The sequence below is a fragment of the Apium graveolens genome, chromosome 9, assembly GCF_009905375.1.
Source record: "Apium graveolens cultivar Ventura chromosome 9, ASM990537v1, whole genome shotgun sequence".
Taxonomy (NCBI): domain Eukaryota; kingdom Viridiplantae; phylum Streptophyta; class Magnoliopsida; order Apiales; family Apiaceae; genus Apium; species Apium graveolens.
Window position 1 is genome coordinate 183146456 of NC_133655.1, and position 19537 is coordinate 183165992.

The window sequence follows — 19537 nt, forward strand, 5'->3', positions numbered from 1 at the left end:
GCAATTAGCATATCTTAAAATTTTTTAACAAAAAACTTTTTCATATGTATTCTAGAAAATTCGAGAAAATGACATGCATTACCCAAATACTCCAACAACGCAAAGGCCTAGAAAAAGACTGAGAAAACAAAGAAAGAACATACTATTTCCAACTGGTGTCATCTACCACCAGATTTATTGAAGTTAGTCACAAACAAGCTCAACTATGAATAACGAATTAGTTTACGTGCTACTTGCAAGAATTGGTATGTTATTAAGAATTCAGCGAGTGATTCTTTACACGACTTGCCATTAAGCTCTGTTGTACTTATACTTATGAAGACATCAAACAATAGTTTCAAAAATTTCTTCGATTTCCTAATTTTCTGGATACGAGGCCAAACACAGAAAATAGTCAAAGCTTTGCTACATCATATTCCTATTCAAGAATTGTACCAATGGGGACATGATATGGACAGGCCTAATAAAAGCATGTTCACATACTTCATGGCTATGGCACAACGACTCGGAAACATGGATGCTAAATTTTACTGGGTTTGTAAAAGTGTAGTTCTACGAAATCATGTCTATTACGACATATTGGAATATTCGTACAAAATAATCAAGGATATGTCTAACAAGGGACACATACTCAGCCTGCTATTCAAAAATATGATTGATATATATTTCTTCCCTAGAAAAAGATAAGATGCGGTCACTGCTATTATACAAATAATCACTTCACCCGAGACAAAATTGACTATTAATGGCATGATACTAGGTTTAAAAAAAATGGTGTCCAAATTTATCCGGCTACAATATTTGACGACTTAACTGGCGTGCGAATATGTAATGCTCAACTTCCAAATGAAGACAATCATTATCAACCTGATGGATATCTGGTACACTCAGACCAGATGGATGATTACACATGTCCTCAATGCAAATTGTAGTGCTTATGGGATGTCTTTCAGCTTATCGTACTGAATCTATTGACTACTACTTAGATATGTTTTAAGTAGTCTAAGAGATTAGTTTTTACATGCACAATTTTCAAAGTCAATTCAATTATTTTATATTAGGAATTTTAATAATGGTCCAATAGTATTCTTACTCAATAATTTAAAAATTCTATCATGCTTTCTAATGTTTGCATGATTTTGAAATTGAGTTAAATATTAAAGTTTTATTCTTCATTTTCTATAAGTTTTTTTCACTGGATGGCGATATATGGTATCTTCGTTTAAATCGCTTAAAAATATATGAACCCAGAAAGAAAAATATAATGAACAAGATGGTAATCTTTTATTCCAGTTAATTGTCAATGAGTATAGAAATCAATCAATGCCATTGCTTTGTACTTTAATGAAAATTAAATAGCAAATATTTTCATACATTGTCAATAGTGCAATATACAGTATTGTTGGTGTACTTCTAAGATTAGTTCAGAAAGAAAGATTATATGTGCTGCTCACTTGGACAGGGTTCATTCATCAGATCTATACTTAGCCATCCCAAGTAGACTGAATTAGGTGGAGTAGGAAGTGATAATTTGAGGAATTCCCCGAATATACGGTTATGTAAAACCAGTATATGACGTATCCAAGTCTTATTTCTTTAATTTCTGCCCCTTCTGTTTAACAAAAAACTGATAGCACACTCTTCATACGGACAGGGATGCGAACAATCACACGTTTAGTAGGATCATCAAAAATACTGAATACTGTAATGGGTTTAGTACTGTCCAGAGGAGCCTGCAAAAAAATCCTTACATTTTAAAATTATTCATCATTCTATTAAAGGAATATGCTATAATTTTCTTCATGCTCTCTACAAACTTTAGGGAAATTTCTGAGCCAACACAAACACAAAAAGAGATTCTATCAATTATTGTACCTTGGAGTTATTTATGACTTAACTTTATTCAGAAAATATAACAACAGATATATACAATTCAACACATCAAAAAAATGAAATTAACCTACATACAAGTAATGGTTAGAAAAGAATAAAAGTATATGCAGAAAATAGAAATCATAAAAGAACCACTGAGTTCCCTCATATTTGATAATATGGTGCTAAATGATTATTAGCTAGCAGCACCAAATTGTGTCATGACCTGCAGATATACTTGTCGTGGAAAAAGTGGTGGGGGACCTGAAGTACGTTTCCCTGTAAAATTTTGTGAGTTTTCTATACAACGGGTAGGGTTTCCAGGAGAGTAGTTGCAACCATCCTTTCAAGGAGTCTTAATGGCTTCATCTAAAAGTCTGCAAGCTTCATGTGGAAAAATATCTAAACGTGCCATAAGGTGTTAATTGCGTCTAGCAAGAAAAAATATTTGATCTAATGAAAGATTCTGAACAATAGTTCAATGTATTGTGCTGAGCAACCAAAAAAATGCTTGATAAAAAAACTGGCTGTTTTTTATTTTGGCTCTGTAGAATGGATAGGTTTTGTTTTGTTGGCTAAATGTTGTATAAGTTACTCCTGCACCGTAAATGTCATGTGTATAGCAACCAAAACAAAGTTTTATAAAACAAATGTGATGTGGAGTAACTAAATGAAACAAACTAAATATATCAAACGAATCATTATAACAATGTCACTTAAAATTAAAATTTCTATCATAAAACTTTTAGACTTTTCATATTTTAATTTTATAGAAAAATTAACAAATAATTTTCATAATAACTAATATGGAAACATATTATAAATCAAAAAATTACATAACTCTTACTATTATTTGAATAAAAATATTATTAACATAAAAATTTCAAAACATTTTAGCTAGGCCGTGCATCGCACCGTTATAGGCTAGTAGATAAATAATAGATAGATAGACAGATAGATAGATACTACAAAATACACATTTGTGAAAAAATTAGATGGATAGATACTACAAAGTACACGTTTGTGAAACATTTTATTCCACATTTTATTCCAAGTCAGCATGCCATGTGAATCCTACTCAGCAGCCAAGTCAGTCCGGAAGCATTTCCAATATAAATTTGATGTGTGTTATTGTGCGCACATGTATATATCATCAAACGCTTCAGCTGTTGCTGATGATCTCAAACGCTTACCGATGATCTGTGGCCCCTAACCCCGGGGTGTTGTTGGATACAAGTCCCCGGGGTTGTGTTTGGGTAGGCCTTTTGGTTTTTATCACTTGGAAAAAATTTCATTTTTCCTTTGATTTGTGGCCCCTAACTCCGGGGTGTTGTTGGATACAAGTCCCCGGGGTTGTGTTTTGGTAGGCCCCATAATTGGGATGCTGGGTGCAGATGCAACAGGTGCGTAGTATTTTGGCATTTTTCCCGGAGTGTCAGGTGGCGGTTGAGCTACCTGTAAGAATATATGTATACATATATGTATATGTACGAAATGTTGCAATCTTCCCCCCTTTTTCTTCTCAAAAGCCGCGCCTGTTAAATAATTACAGTGATGTAATCATTAACTGCGGTGGTTATTTTCTGGATGCTCAAGATTGTGCCACGTGTCTTCATCTGACGGACACGATTGTGTGGCAGTTGAGTGGGTTGCTACTTCGTTTGTGCCTATAAATACTCCCCATTTGCCATTTCTTTTCTCTTTACGCAATTACAAACACCAAAAACTCTCCGCAACTTTTCTTCAAGGCAAATTTGGGAGCTTTTCTCTTTGAAGCCGTCTTATTTCTCCTGCTTTCTTGTAAGTTTTCGAACTTTCCTTCGTTCTTTGCTTTCTCGTGATTGTTTAATGAATACTTGTAGTCTGAGTTCTTAGAATGCATGCATGTCCAATCATCCGAATCAGTTTGCTTTTGTTGTGTTCAGTTTTGGTGAATCGAACAGGCTGTTGTTTATTATTTTAGGTTTACAATTTTTGTTTGCATAGAAACAGTTGGTGTTTATAGTGGATCTGGGTTTGTGTTTTGGTGTATGTATGTGTACGAATAAGAGGCTTAATTTATGCCAAAAACTGTGTTTGTTCTTTATTTTTATGACTGTTCATGACTTATGTTGTAGGCGTATATATGTGTGTATAGATTGTATGACATATCTTGGTGCTTTAATTCTAAGGTTAACTTGTTATGAGTAGCCTTTTGTGTTTCTTTCTTTCTTCTTTTCTTCCCGAAATGGCATAGACTCCGGGGTTATATGATTAGGAGAGGTAGAGTGAAACAACTAGCTAACCTTAAGCATAGGCCCGAACGTCCCCACTTCGAATTACCTGATCATTCTTTTAGTGATTCTTCCCCGGAACCAGAGAACATGCCTCCCCGTCGCCAAGCTGTAGTTGAGGAGTTGCCTACTTTCCTTTTAAACCCCGGGCAGACTTTGGGTAGAAGAGACGAGTCTTGGGTAGATATAGGTCACTATTTTGTTCAGACCCGAGAGAATAGTCCCCCCCATGATTACTATTTTTTGGACCTTTCTGCCGTTTATAAGCCCGGGGGCATAGAGCCTTATGATGGGGTCCGCATGGATCAGCTTTTTTATAATGCTCCTGGGACTGGCTATGTTCCAGCTCCCCGTCATCCCGACCTTTCAGAATATACGTTTGAGCATATAGATGACTTAGTGAAAGTCATTTTCCACTTCGGGGATGGTATGGAGTGGAGGTGGCCTGAGCCTCATGAGAGGGTCTATCACCGTCCTGTGGGTGGTTGGGTAGCTATTCCTCTAGAGCATCTTCGTAGCATGAGGCCCAACCTTCACCAATTTACCCAGTCTCTATGTCGTGATGTCTACGGGATACCCTTTACTCAGTTGGCTCTGAATTCTGTCAAGTGGGTTTCTTGGTTCCTTGCATGTTGTCATGTGAAGAAATACCTCCCTACCTTCAAGCTTTTTCACTACCTCTTTAAGATTAAGAAGTCCACCCTACCTCCCCTTTTTGAGTTTACGTTCAACATAGATGGTTGCGGGTTTCCTGCCGATGCCAAAAGTGCACCCGTCTTTATGTTAAACTCGCTCCGGGGCTGGCACCAGGAGTTCATCTTCGTCCGGGGTGGGGACCTGGAGTTTATGCATGTGTACAAAACTGCTTTGAAAAATAACAATTTCCCATCCGAGCGACTCGGTGGAGATGCCCTGGTGAAGATGTATGATTTTGTGGTAGCTCTTTGTGCCCAGTGGACCCAGGATACCTTTTTAGATAACCAAATGTTGTTTAATGTTGGCTGTAAGTGCTTTAATTTAGTAATTTTTTCCTTTTACTTTTCCTTGATGTACATTTTTGCCCTGATGTCCTGTTTCTAAACTGTTGCTCCTTGTGCAGGTCTTCCGTTTCTTAACCCTTTCCATCACGCTATGTCGCAACAGTTCAAGGATTTGGCTGGAAGGTTCAAGAAGATCAGTGGTGCTGTGTAGTTGGACTCAGGGAAGAAGAAGGATGGTGTAGGTAGTGGTTCGCAGGCCCGGGATGCTGGTTCTTTGGGGAATAGCGTAAGGTAGAGTGCTCTGGTGGTTACTACGCCTATTGTCCCGGAGCCCGAGGAGATTCAGGTGCTGGAGCTGGATGAAGAAGAGGTTGGAACTTTAAACCCTCGCAAGAGGAAGGCTGTGGAATAAGCTGTTGGTGGTTCCGGAACTCCCCGGCGTAGAAGGGTTTCTGCCTCAGGCTCTACTGAGGAGGAGAGCCAGAAGCTGGTGGAGGAGGATGCTTTGAAGAACCTCTTAGCCCGGATGACTTTGGATGATCGTCGGAACGAGCTGTTCGAAAACTATGCCTCCCCTCCTTACTTCGAGTGCTATGCCAAGGAGGATCTGGATACCTTTCTTGATCATCTTGTTCGGGATGTTTTGGAGGTAAGAGTGTTCCCTTATCATCTTTTTTCTTCTTCCCTTTGTATCAGTATTGAGTCATTTCTTTTCAGGCTAACACTCGGATCAGCGGCTGCTCTACCATCCTTCACAAATACCTTATAAGGGAAGCTAAGAATAAGGCCGCGGTTAAGGAGTTGGCTAGTGACAAGGAAAGCTTCACCAAATACCGGGAGGTGAAGGAAAGAGAATCTCGGGAGCATAAAATGGTTGTTGCTGAAGCGGTGAAGGCCCGGGAGTCTGTTGAGCATTTGGTTGGATCCCTCCGAGCGGAGGTGGAGAACTTAAAGAAGGAGCTTGCTTCTAGGCCCCCGGCAGAGGAGGTCCTTGAGTCCTTCCGGGGTACTCCTGCTTACTACGAGGAGCTCAACAACAAGATCTTTGAGAAGGTCAACATATGCTGGGACATTGCTTCTGCTTATCTGGCTGAGAATCCGGGTGGTGAAATGGACGGGTTCATAAAGTTGTACCTCGCAGAAGAGCTCCATCGTGAAGAAGCCAAAGCCGCTGAAGCGGGTACCTCCGGGACCCATCCGCCTCTGCCTCCTGAAGAGGTCCGCGAGAAGACTCATCCCCCTCCTGAGAACTGAAGAATGAAGACCCAGGCTTTGTGCCTTGTAATTTGTTTTCCTAGTTTGTTATCGTTTTAGACTTAGCCCTTGTGGCTTTTATACTTGTTATTTGAATTTCGTATGACTCTTGTTTGAATTTGGTTCGGGGCTTGGTTTGCCCCGGGCAAACATGTAAATATACTTCCCTTTCTGCATTTGGTTTTTGCTTTCTTTCATCGGAATTTTTCAAAGTATACATGGTTTGTGTACTTGTCCCAGGGATGGGGGTTTTTAAAATTTTATCTGACTAAAATTTTTCTAAGTACACATGGTTTGTGTAATGGTCCCCGGGATGGGGGGTTTTAAATTTTTAACTAAATAAATTTTTTCTAAGTACACATGGTTTGTGTTATGGTCCCCGGGATTGGGGTTTAAAATTTTAGCTGAATAAAATTTTTCTAAGTATACATGGTTTGTGTTATGGTCCCCGGGATGGGGTTTTAAAATTTTAACTGAATAAAATTTTTCTAAGTATACATGGTTTGTGTTATGGTCCCCGAGATGGGATTTTAAAATTTTAATTGAATAAAATTTTTCTAAGTACACATGGTTTGTGTTATGGTCCCCGGGATGGGGCTTTAAAATTTTAACTGAATAAAATTTTTCTAGTAATATGACGACAGTAATCAAATGACAAAGTAAAATTATCTTGGGCCATGGGGTGCTCGAAGCGAAGTTTTTCATTTAAATCAAAATAAAGCAAAAGTTACATTCCGGAGTGTACGAGGAGAGAGTTTTCATCAAGTTGTCATAGCATAAAAGTAGAGATGGCCCCGGAATGTGCACCTAGCCCTTACTGGTAGAATTTCCTTAGGCGGGTTCCCTGCCAAGTATTTGGGACTTCGGACCTGCTGAGATAGCTTAGCTTGTAGGTTCCTGGGTGGAGTATTTCCTTAACCATGTAGGGCCCTTCCCAGTTGGGTTGTAGTTTTCCTTGGTTGGTCAGGTCCGAAGCCTCGGTGTGCCAAAGTACCAAATCTCCCGTTTCATACTCTCTGATTTTTGCCTTCTTTACAAAGTAGAGCTTTGTCTTTTCCTTATAGGCTTCCATGTTTTTTACAACCCGATCTCTTACTTCATCCAGGAGCTCCAGGTTGGTCTTGAGGCCTTCAACATTTGAGATTTCATCAAAGTTGACGACCCTGTGGGAGGGGGACCCAGTTTCGACTGGTATGCGGGCTTCGGTGCCATAGGCAAGCTTGAAGGGGGTTTCATTGGTTCCCGCCCTCGGAGTGGTCCTGTAGGACCACAGGACTTTCAGGAGCTCATCTGGCCAAGTTTTCTTAGATTCTTCTAACCTTTTTTCCAGACCCCGAAGTATGGTTCTGTTAGTTACTTCGACCTGCCCATTTTCTTGAGGATGTGCCACTGATGCCCTTTTGTGCTTGATCCCGAGTTCTTTCAAATATGCTTCAAAGTCGGACCCGACGAACTGTGGCCCATTATCGGAGACTAGAACTACCGGGATCTCAAATCTCATATCGATTGAATCCATAAACTTGATACAATCTTGTTGATTTATTGTTCTCATGGCCTTAGCTCCTGCCCACTTTGTCATATAATCGATGGCTACAAGGACGTAGCGGAGGTCGCCTTTTGCCCGAGGAAAGGGGCCCATGATATCTATGCCCCAAACGGTAAATTGGATTGGAGATAATACTGACGCCGGAAGGCTAGGGCTTTGTCTGGGAACTTTGCTGAACTTCTGGCACTGAGGACATTCTTAACATAGGCGATGGAGTCGGTGTGGACTGTGGGCCAGTAATACCATTGCCTGATGACTTTGTAAGCCAGAGCTTTGGCTACCAAGTGATCTCCCTAGATGCCTTCATGAACTTCCCGGAGATAATAGTTTGCCTCATCCGGGTCTACACACTTCAGGGTGGGCGGTGAAAAGGTTCTTCTATATAGCTGACCATTTTCCAGGAAGAAACGAGCAGCCTTGTGCTTTAAGTATCTGGCTTTGTTCTGGTTTTTCGGGAGCGTTCCGTCCCTTAGGTAGGCTATGTAGGGAGTCATCCAGTTGTCCGGGCTGCCGATACACAGGACCTCGGATCGCTCTGTGCTGGGTGCCTTAAACTCTTCGAAGTATACCGAACTGGTGAGGTCCGATGTATTCTGCACGAGCTTGGATAGCTCATCTGCCTTGGAGTTATTTTCTCTATTAATCTGGAGGATGGTGATATCGGGGATGGTTTCCAGGATATCCCGCACCATTGCTTGATACTATGCCAATTTTGGATCTTTCGCAATATACTTTCCACTGGTTTGCTTGACTACAATCTGGGAGTCGCTGTAGATGATCATCTTCATAATACTAAGAGATTTTGCTAATTTGAGCCCAGAGATGAGTGCCTCATACTCAGCTTGATTGTTCGTTTCCTTGAAGGCAAAGGTTATTACTTGTTGAATGGTGAAACCTTCCAGACTGATTAGAATGAGGCCAGCACCGAAACTTTCGGCCGTAGATGACCCGTCCACGTAGAGCTTCCAACAGTGTGTGCCTGGGTTGGCTTCTTCCTGGGCAATCCCGCCGGAAGCAGGTGTTTGATGTTCTGAGAAGGTGCATTCCATGACGAATTCTGCTAGGGCCTGGGATTTTATCGTTGTCCGTGGCACAAACTTGATGTTGAATTGGCTTAATTCAATGGCCCAGTTGACTAGCCTTCCGGAGGCATCTGGCTTGTGGATGATTTTATGAGCTGCTGATCTGTGACCACTCTAATCTCTCGGCCTTGGAAGTATTGCCTTAGCTTCCTGCTGGAATGTACGAGGGCCAAGGCAAATTTTTCCAAGATTGGGTACCGAGTCTCCGCATCTTTGAGGACTTGGCTGACATAGTAGATGGGGCTCTGTATTCCTCCTTCATCCCGGACTAGGGCTTAAGAGATGGCCTTCGGGCCGGCAGCAATGTAGAGGAATAAAGGCTCACCGAGCTTAGCTTTTGATAGCACCGGGGGGTTCATCAGGTATCGTTTGACTTCTTCAAAAGCTGTGTGGCATTCTGGGGTCCCAACTTCTTGTTCCGGGCGCCTTTCAGTAACTCAAAGAACGGGAGACATCTTTCTGCCAGCTTCGGGATGAATCTGCGTAGGGCCGCGAGACATCCTGCCAACTTCTGAATGTCCTTTCGGGTGTGGGGTATCTTCATTTCCATTATGGCATTGATTTTTTCCGGGTTTTCTTCGATTCCTCTTTCGCTGACTAGGAAGCCCAGGAATTTTCCCGAAGGTACTCCGAACGCACACTTCTCCGGGTTCAATTTCATGTTGTACCTCCTCAAGTTGTCAAAACATTCCTTAAGGTCCTTGATGTGATCCGGGATCGTGAGAGATTTGGAGATCATGTCATCTACATAGGATTTCATATTCCTCCCCAGTTGTCTCTTGAAGATTGTGTTCATCATTTTGTGGTAGGTGGCTCCAGCATTAATGAGCCCGAAGGGCATCATGACAAAGGCGTAGACTGCCCGATGAGTAATGAAGGATGTTTTGGCGATATCCTCGGGATTCATGCGGACCTGGTTATACCTTGAGAAGGCGTCCATAAAGCTGAGCATGGTGTGGCACGAAGTTGCGTCGATTAGTTGATCGATGTTGGGAAGGGGATAGGAATCTTTGGGGCATGCAGCATTGAGGCTCGTGTAGTCGAGACACATTCTCCACTTTCCATTCGGCTTCTTGACTAGCACCACATCGAGCCAATCGGGGTACTTGATTTCGCAGATGATGTCGGCCTTAAGCAACTTCTCTACTTCTTCGTCTATAGCTTGCTGTCGCTCCGGGTCGAAGTTTCTCCTCTTCTGTTTGATTGGTTTCTTCCATGAGTCTACATCCAAACTGTGCATTATCACGGACTGGTTAATCCCGGGCATATCTTCCGGTGCCCATGCGAACACGTCCGCATATTCTTTTAGCAGCAGAATGAGTTCCTCCTGGAAGGATGTCTCTAAGCCTTTTCCAATTTTCAACTTTTGGGTGGGGTTCCCGGGCTCCAAATGTATTTCGATAGTTTGTGCAGCGGGTTCAACCTTGGTCTTTTCCTTAACTTCGATAAATTTCTGTATCCGGGCATCGGCGTTGGTCACGCCATAGCCCGAGTCTTCTATCACGTTGATATCTAATCTTGGCCTTTTACTGAGATATTCACGGTGCTTCTTCCGGCTTTGGCCTTTGGGTAAAGCCATTACCTTCTTCCTGTTCTCAGGATCAGTTTCTGCCATCACCAAGGCCTGTCCATAGCATTTCCCGGATACCCCCCGGTCTCCTCTAAGGTCTACGATACCTCCCGGGGTGGGACACTTTAGCTTTAAGTGAACTATTGAAGGGATGGCCCGGAGCTTGGTGATGGTGGGCCTCCCCAAAATCATGTTATAAGAGGAAGTGGCACTTATCACGTAGAATTTCATGATATAAGACACTTGTCGGGGCGCGGTCCCGAAGACCATGGGGAGGTATATTACCCCGTGGATCGGAATCATATTATTTCCAAATCCATAGAGGGGGTCTTCGAGGCATGGGTCCATCCGAAGGTGTCCCAACTTCATCATGTTAAGTATATGCTCAAAGATAATGTTAGCCGAGGAACCATTATGAACCAAAATTCTTTGTACCTCATTGTCGGCAATGTCGAGAGTCACGACCAGGGCTTGGTTATGTTCGGGATCCAGGCCTTCGTAATCGACATTAGAGAAGTATATGGGTTCATTTTCAGCAGGATGGATCATCATGATATCACTGTCCATATCTGGGCCCCGGGGAGGGGAGGAGGTTCCCCCGAAGATCACATTGACCACGTGCTTACCGCCGCTAGAGGGCTTATCTTTGTCATTGAGTCTCCTTTGCAGGTACTGGTTCATGTTGCCCTTCTTAATCTGGTCTTCAATGAACATTTTGAAAAAAAAATAGTTCTCCGTGGTATGGCCATGATCCTCGTAATATCCGCAATGTTTGTCTCGCGCCCTGTTCTCGGGGGTGCTAGCAGCGGCTTTGGGGGGTAGTAAAAAGGTTTCCCCTTGACCTCTCTTAAGATGTCAGCCCGGGGCCGGTTGAGCGGTGTCCACTCGGGCTCTGGCTTTGGCTCCCTTTTAGGCTTGGGCTTTCTTTCAATCCTCCAGGTCTGCATATCTGCCTTGTGTCTCTTTTCTTTTCTGCAGGAGGAGCGATGTTCTGGGGACTCATCGTCATCCCGGATTCGCCTGTTCATCTTCATGGATGTGAGGAAGCCATTTTCCTTGATAAACTTTGAAGCCATCGCATAAGCGGAATCAAGGCTTTGGGGCTCTCTATGGATCAGATCTTTTATGTAGCCTTCGCATGAAACCGGGTGGAGATTTCGACGGAAAATATTCACGGCTTCCTTTTCCTCAAGGTTGGAGAGCTGGTTGATCGCTTCTTGAAACCTTTTGATGAATTCTGGTAAAGTTTCTCTGCTTCTTTGTTGAATGGTTTCCAAGTGGCATATCTGGAGCTCGTTCATGCGGTTCGCCCTAAACCTCTTTATAAATATTTCCCGGAAGTCTTTCCAAGATTCGATGCTCCGAGGGGAGATTCTGCTGAACTATTTTTGCGCTCCTTCTTTTAGTGTTGAAGCAAAGAAACGACATTTGGTGAGGTCATTGTAATCATATATATTTTAGATCTGTTCGAAGTAGTTCAGATGTTCTTCAGGGTCAGCAAGCCCGTCAAAAGAGTCGAAGTTCAAGTGTTTGAGTGTGGGTTCCCTGGGGGTGGATTCCAATTTTCTGGTGAAGGGCATGGCCACCGCTCCGACTTCCATGTCCCCCTTAACTTTTCTTTTAAGATCCCGAAGAGCCCGGGCTATCTGCTCCTGTTTGGATTCCTTCTCCTGATCTGAATCTGAAGAGACATGAATCCTGCGTGTCTTCTTCTTTTGTTTCGCCTCCTCCTCTTGGATCCTCTTTTCAATGTTGGCCTTGGCCACTTCTTCCTTCCGGATGCGGTCCCGGAGTGTAGCCCTCTTGATCTCGTCCCGGGCATCTTCTAATGGCCTCTTAGTTTTGTCAATCTGGTCCAAGACTGAGCCCCGAGATTCTTCAGAGTGCTCCTTCTGGTCCCCGGGACGGGTTTCAGGACATTGTTCTTTTCTTTCCATAGATCCATAGCCGCTTGAATCGGCTCCAGAGTCATGTTTCCCCAAGGGTTTGTTGAGGTTTCTGCATACTTGTGGGCTACTTTCTCTATAGTTACTCTCTGGTCTCCGGGCTGGAGTTGAGATGAAGCACGAGTTATGGGGGGGCTCCTCTTCTATGACCTCCATCTCTCCATCCCTGGGTGGGACAACGGTGGGTTGAATAGTTCCCGACACCGAAGTTTTGCTCTTTCTTGTGGCCATTTTTTCAGAACAGAGTATGGGAAACGGTAACAGAGGTGCGACATGGTGCATGACTGTTTTTGGAAGAAAAGATAAGAAAAATGAGTCGTGAAGAGAGTGAGGGTCTTGTTCTTACCTGGGAGGGGGTTTTCTTGGCTCTTGGAGCTGTGTAATGTAACTGGAGATGGCACCACACCACCGGAGGTTCGACCCCTCCTTCTAGCACCAATGATAACTCTTTTTCTTCCTAGGTCTTCTCCTCTCTCACGTATGCTAGAGCCCTGTCCACGTGGCAGCCGGTGTGAGGTTAACTTGCTAGGTAGGGGACTCTGCAAAACAGAACCGGAGGGGGGGTTGTTTCCCGCGGCAACTCCGGCGTGAGAATAAGAATGGGGTTTCTTGAAGAAGAAGAAGAAGAAGAAGAAGAAGTGGGAAGATGGAGCTATTCAAAAATATGTATAGTGGTGTGTGTATAAGAGTGTAGTAGTCAAAATGTTTTTCAACCCCTAAAACCCTCTTTTTGGGGCCTTTTATAGGTCCCAAGATTTAGGGTTTTTGGGGTTTGTACCTCTTCATCCTAGCCTTTGATCATTCTTGGTTGGTGAGCGATTTGACGGCTTGGATGGACTGTGGGGTAAGGTGTCCCTCTTCCACCAGTGTTACCTTGGGATATTTACACATGGACGGCTGGGATGCAATTGTTCCATTTTGGGTAACATGAGATAGTTGACTCTTTTGTCCAGTGCCACGCGGCACCGGGGATCACCCCAGTTTGGGCCTGGGTGTTCTCTCTATGGGCTTCTGCTCCTTTATTTGGGCTTGATTATTTATGGCCTATCAATGCCTAACAAGCGGATGAGAACAAGAAATTAGACTTGAGCAAAAGAGCACATGTAAGAAGATGCGGTAAACAGTCGTGAACTATCCTATTCTGCTTTTCCTTATCGTGTATCTGTAATACAAACAATCTTATATGCAAGGCGTGCATCTTCCCCCTTATAACTACTTCCCGTGTGCTAGCAACATTGTATGCACGTTGAAGGTTAGGTATCATATCAAGGCCCAAACATGTTACTATTATTTTAATAATAATTATTATTTTATGGGATATATATAAATATATCAATTATATTTGTTATTTATTATATTGAGGTTATATTAAGTGACCAAATAAACAGGTGTACCAGAGAAGGGAAAGAAGATTTCGTTTCGAAAACACATGGCTTCGTGAAAAAGAATGCAGTCAAGTAGTAAAGAATGGTTGGGAGGAGGCAGGAGAGGTCGAGATTATGGAAAAAATTCAATTTTGTGGAATGAAATTGCAAGAGTGGGGTGGGGAAATCAGCAAGGAGTATAAGCAGAACATTATAGAGTGTAGGGCAAGGATGCGGAAACTTAGGTCACGAAGAGATGTACAAGGTGTTCAGTTGTATAATGAGGAGAGGTGGAAATATTTGAATTTGTTAGAAAAGCAAGAAATATATTGGAAGCAGAGAGCTAAAAACTTCTAGCTGCGTGAAGGAGATAGGAATACTCGATTTTTTCATAATTATGCATCGAAAAGGAGAAGAAATAATGTGTTACAGCGCTTAAGAAATCGGGAAGGGGAATGGAAAGAAACACCAGAGGAAATTCAAGGAATAGTACAGGATTACTTCTCACAGCTCTTTCAATCAACATCGCCAGATGGGGATTTAACTAATGGAGAAGTAGTACAGCAGGTGACTGACATGGTAAACTAAGATCTGGTTAAAGAAATTATGGAGGAAGAGGTTAAGGATGCAACATTCTCTATGCATCCTGATAAATCACCTGACCCGGATGGATTAAATCCTGCTTTTTTCCAGTCATTTTGGCATATAGTGAAGCATGATGTGGTGAGTTTTTGTCAGCAATTTATGAACACTGGTACGCTTCCACTGGAAACTAATAAAGCTGTTGTTTGTTTGATTCCGAAAGTAAAGATGCCTCAAACTATGGCGGACCTAAGACCAATATCATTGTGTAATGTATTGGTACGTATTCTCTCAAAAGTGTTAGCTAATAGATTGAAGGTGAGCTTGAAATCAGTTATTTCGGATAGACATAGTGCATTTATTGAGGGACGCTTGCTCACTGATAATGCAATGATAGCGTTTGAGATAAATCATTATATGAAAAGGCGCACTCAAGGAAGCAATGGGATTGCAGGATTAAAAATAGATATTTCCAAGGCGTATGATAGATTGGAGTGGGGTTTTTTAAGAAATATGATGAGAAGACTTGGTTTCTGTGGGCTGTGGATTGATAGGGTGATGTGATTTATTACTTCAGTTTCATACAGTTTTCTTCATAATGGGGAGGAGTTTGGGAGTGTTCTTCCTCAGCGTGGCTTTCGTCAGGGTGATCCTATATCACCATATTTATATATCATGTGCGCAGAGGGCTTAAGTGCTATCATCAGAAAAAATGAGGAAGCTGGTGTCTTGCACGGATGTACGGTGGCTAGGGGAGCACCTGCTATCTCACACTTACTGTTTGCTGACGATTGTTATCTGTTTTTCAAGGCGACGAACTCTGAAGCACGTGTAATGAAACAGATCTTAAACAGGTATGAGAGTATATCTGGGCAGGTCATAAATTTCAACAAGTGTCTTGTTACATTCTCACCAAATACGAGTCAGGAAGCGAGAATAACTGTGTGCAATCAATTGGGAGTAAGGGAGGCTGAGGTACCTGGCCATTATCTGGGATTACCAATGCGTATTGGAAAAAATAAAGCAGCGGAGTTTAACTTTATTTTGGAGCGGATTGATCAGAAATTGCAAGGTTGGGATAAACATACAATATCGAAGGTGGGGAAGGTTACGTTGCTTAAAACAGCCGCACAGGCTATTCCTAATTTTTGGATGAATATCATGTTGATTCCTAATACAGTGTGTGAGCAAATTAAACGTAGGATGAATGCATTTTGGTGGGGGAAGGGTGGATCTAAAGGTAAGGGCATATACTGGTTGGCATGGGATAAATTATGTATGGTGAAAGACGCAGGTGGCTTGGGTTTTAAAAAGCTGAGGGAATTCAACGTTGCTATATTGGCCAAACAAGCATGGCGGTTGATAAATAATAGTAATCCGTTGGTTACTAATGTAATGAAAGCCAGATATTATCCTAAGTCTAGTTTCCTGGAAGCAGAATTGGGGAGTAATATGAGTTATGTATGGCGAAGCATAATGGAAATGCAAGAGGTGATTAGGAGGGGAAGTCGAAGAAGAATTGGAAATGGGAAAGATACGATGGCATGGAAGATTCCTTGGTTGCCCTATTTAGAGAATGGGTACTTGACATCTATAATGTATGAAGAGATGGGAGATATAAGGGTGGAAAGCTTTATGGATGAAAATCGAAGACAATGGGATGAGAATATGCTCACTGACTTGTGCAATGAACGTGACAGAATGCTGATAAAACAGGTGCCTATTCCGTTATGTAATAAGAGTGATTCTTGGTATTGGTTGCTGGACGACAAAGGAGAATTCTCAGTTAAAAGCTGTTATCGGTATTTACAAGGGGAAGTGGAGTGTACGGATAAGACTTTTTGGAGGAAAATTTGGGGAATGCAGCTACCAGGAAAAGTGATTAATTTGTTATGGCGTGCAGTGCGTGTTGTCTTACCTACAACGGTTGCATTGCAAGGTAAGAGAGTAAACATTGATGAAATGTGTGGTGGGTGTCGAGAGAATTCAGAAACAGCAGTTCATATATTTTTTGAATGTACATTTGCTAAAGAAGTTTGGAGAATGCTAGGGCTTGATGCACTAATTCGTACAGAGTAGAGAGATACAGTGATGAGTGTCTTAAAAAGGGTATTTCAATCGGCAAGTAAAGAACAGGTACTGCTAGTAGGTTTGATGTGCTGGTGTCTGTGGTTATGAAGAAATAAGTGGGTCTGGGATAAACACAATATTTCAGTGTTTGGCATCAAGTCTATGGCATTGAATATGTTAACAGACTGGAGAAAAGTCAATGAAAAGACGGAACGGAGAGAAGAAAGAACACAGGAGAGTCGAAGAAAATGGTCTAAACCACCAGGTGGCTGGCTAAAGATCAATATTGATGCGGCTTGTAGACATGACAGAGATTTTGTGGGTGCAGGTTGTGTTGTGAGGAATGATGAAGGTGGATTTGTTCGGGCGCGAAGTTCATTGGTACGAAGTCGAGCTTGTGCACGGGAGGCTGAAGCTCTAAGTCTCAAGGAAGCGTTGTTATGGGTTAAATCATGGAGACAGAACAAGTTTATCTTTGAATCAGATTCTAAAGTGCTAGTAGATGAAATCCGAGGTGGTCATGCTAAATCAATTTTTCATCCTCATGTGGAGGATTGTATAGAGTTACTTAAACACTTTGATGAAGTGTTAGTCATTTTTGTAAATCGATCTGCGAATAGTGTAGCTCATAGCTTAGCTCAGGCTGCTTATTCTGTGTCAGATCCTCAGGAATGGTCATATACTGCTCCTAATTTTATTATGTGTAACCTTGCCCTAGAGGCTATTTGATTAATGCAAGTAGAACTATTCAAAAAAAAATTGACCAAATAAAAAACTCAATTAAATTTTAATTTATTATATGGACCTAATAAGTGGATAGCTAATACCAGAACCAAATAAATTATAATGGGAAATTTAATTAGGTGGTATATAAAAAGAGTTATAGTCCCCAATATATCAAGTACACGTAACGGGTTATCCTCTACCCATTAGAGCTATTGAGAAACCCTAATGAGTACTTGGTTAAGGAAACCCTAATGAGTACTTGGTTGAGGAAGACAATAATCAAGAACGTTATACAGATTCAGATACCGTCACAATTATCGCCTTATGTATTCAGGTACGTTTCCTCCTTCAGTTTAATATCGATAATTAGATATGATGATTACGGTCCTTGTCTCTATTTTAGAGAATTATATGTTTATAAAATTATTAGATTCTATCAAAACATTCTTTTCAGGCTCGTATATTTAAACTTGAGAGATAAATTTTCTGCCGATGGTGAACCAGCAGCCACGACTATCTTGCCATCTAGCACGCAACATGCAAATATTGCACGATGCGCTAACATGGATGCAGATAGCCCACTTCCTGATAATGGGATTATGTGACTAGATATTGTCAGTAGCAAAGTATGCAGGATGCCTAACTTCTGATGGGATGCTAGAGAGAGTGAATTAAAGGTTATGTAGGGGCTTATAAAGCTGCCACAGATTTTCTGGATCTACTAATCTAATAGTGCTAACATTCCAACATTATGAGATCCTTTTAAGGGTACTTGTAAAATTTCAGATTTTTATAATTCGGAAAATGGTACCTCTGTTCGATGTTAAAGATTTTAGTTATTAATCGTGCTTTTGATCTGTATATGGTAATTGTTGGTTCGTGTTGATTAATTTTGGATAAAAGCATGTGAATATGTGTGTGGTGTCTTGAGTTAGATTATAATGTATAGCGATGTTGAGATCGTTAATTTGAAATATGATTTCATTGTTGTTGGTTGATTTTTTTATGATTAGCGTACATGTGAATAGGCAATCCCAAAATTTATGTAGATTTTAAAAAGTAAATTAGCATGGTATCCTATAGAATACTTATCATAAAATAAGTGGTATTGAAAATGTTCATGTAAGTAAAAGGGATGTGGTATGTACTTTAAGGTGTTATGCGAACTGTGAGGAGATGCTTATTTGATTATGTGCATTTGAGTGAGATGAATACGAGTAAGGTTACGAATATATGTGATTATCCGTCTATTAAAATATTATGTATTTATTAAAAGAGTGAGTACGTGAAGTAAAAAAGGTGATTACGTGTTTACTTGGTTTTACGTGTTTACTTGGTTTTAGGCGAATGTAGTCATATATGATTGTATATACATACGAGTTGGTTATTCTAAGGCGAATGGAGTAGTAAAGTTAGACATTCAGAGAAACGTCGATTGTTTATAAGACCCCTAGTTAGGGTTATTGTTGTATTGTAGATTCGGAAAACAAAGACGTTCAGATTAGGAAACGAAAGGAAGTTCTAGATTGCAGTAACCTGATCTCTGTGAAAAAGGAAAGCATTTGAGGCAAGTAACTCTGCCCTTCTTATAAAATGACAAAAGAAATGAAATGATAAAGAAAGTTGATTATGCTATGAAACGATACAGGAAATTGATTATATTGATACTGTTACCAAGCATTTGATATATCTTTGATTAGCTTGTTTCCTTTTGGATATCTAATACTCCCTATATTTCGTTGACGTGTTATTCTCATTGCATATGCTTACCGATATCCCCATATTGATACTACATATGCTTTCTTGAAACTCCAGCTTTAAATAGCTTTGTATACATTATTGTATACCTATACTTACCTTTGATCGCTCTTTAGCTTACGTTCCTTTCTTATACCTTCGTTTACCTCACTTGAATTCTTGAAATGAAACTAAGAATGATTTTCGACTTGAAAGAGTCCAAATGATTTCAAAGGTCGGTATTTCTTTTAAAATGGAATTAAGTTTTAGAAATACATTGACTTTTCCAATATAAAGGTTTTCACAGAATTCCTAAAAATAAAAGATAATTGAGTAAGAGGCTAGCGGGGCTAGTCCAGCTATATAAGAGGCCAGCGGGGCTAGTCCGATATTAAAAGCCAATATAGTGCCTTGAGTACATTATGACCGGAATGAAGGTCAGTACGGGCTGATCACCTGTATTATGTTTAAAGTATGGATAATCCCAATCGAATACTATTTATTTTATGAAATTAAAAGTTAAGATCATAATCGT

At 41.2% G+C, this 19537-nt stretch overlaps 3 protein-coding genes across 3 annotated transcripts; 2 read left to right on the top strand and 1 right to left on the bottom strand.

The window, feature by feature from the left end:
- Positions 1–7193: 7193 nt before the first annotated feature.
- Positions 7194–8018, bottom strand: LOC141685775 (uncharacterized). Its single transcript, XM_074490859.1, has one exon. It carries the CDS (start codon positions 8016–8018, stop codon positions 7194–7196), a length of 825 nt encoding a protein of 274 aa, XP_074346960.1.
- A 5394-nt stretch (positions 8019–13412) lies between these two features.
- Positions 13413–14244, top strand: LOC141685776 (uncharacterized). The gene is made up of 2 exons (XM_074490860.1): positions 13413–13445; positions 13912–14244. The coding sequence occupies exons 1-2, from the start codon at positions 13413–13415 to the stop codon at positions 14242–14244; spliced, it is 366 nt and encodes a 121-aa protein (XP_074346961.1).
- A 2457-nt stretch (positions 14245–16701) lies between these two features.
- Positions 16702–17268, top strand: LOC141685777 (uncharacterized). Its single transcript, XM_074490861.1, has one exon. The coding sequence runs from the start codon at positions 16702–16704 to the stop codon at positions 17266–17268; it is 567 nt and encodes a 188-aa protein (XP_074346962.1).
- The last annotated feature ends 2269 nt before the right edge of the window (positions 17269–19537 follow it).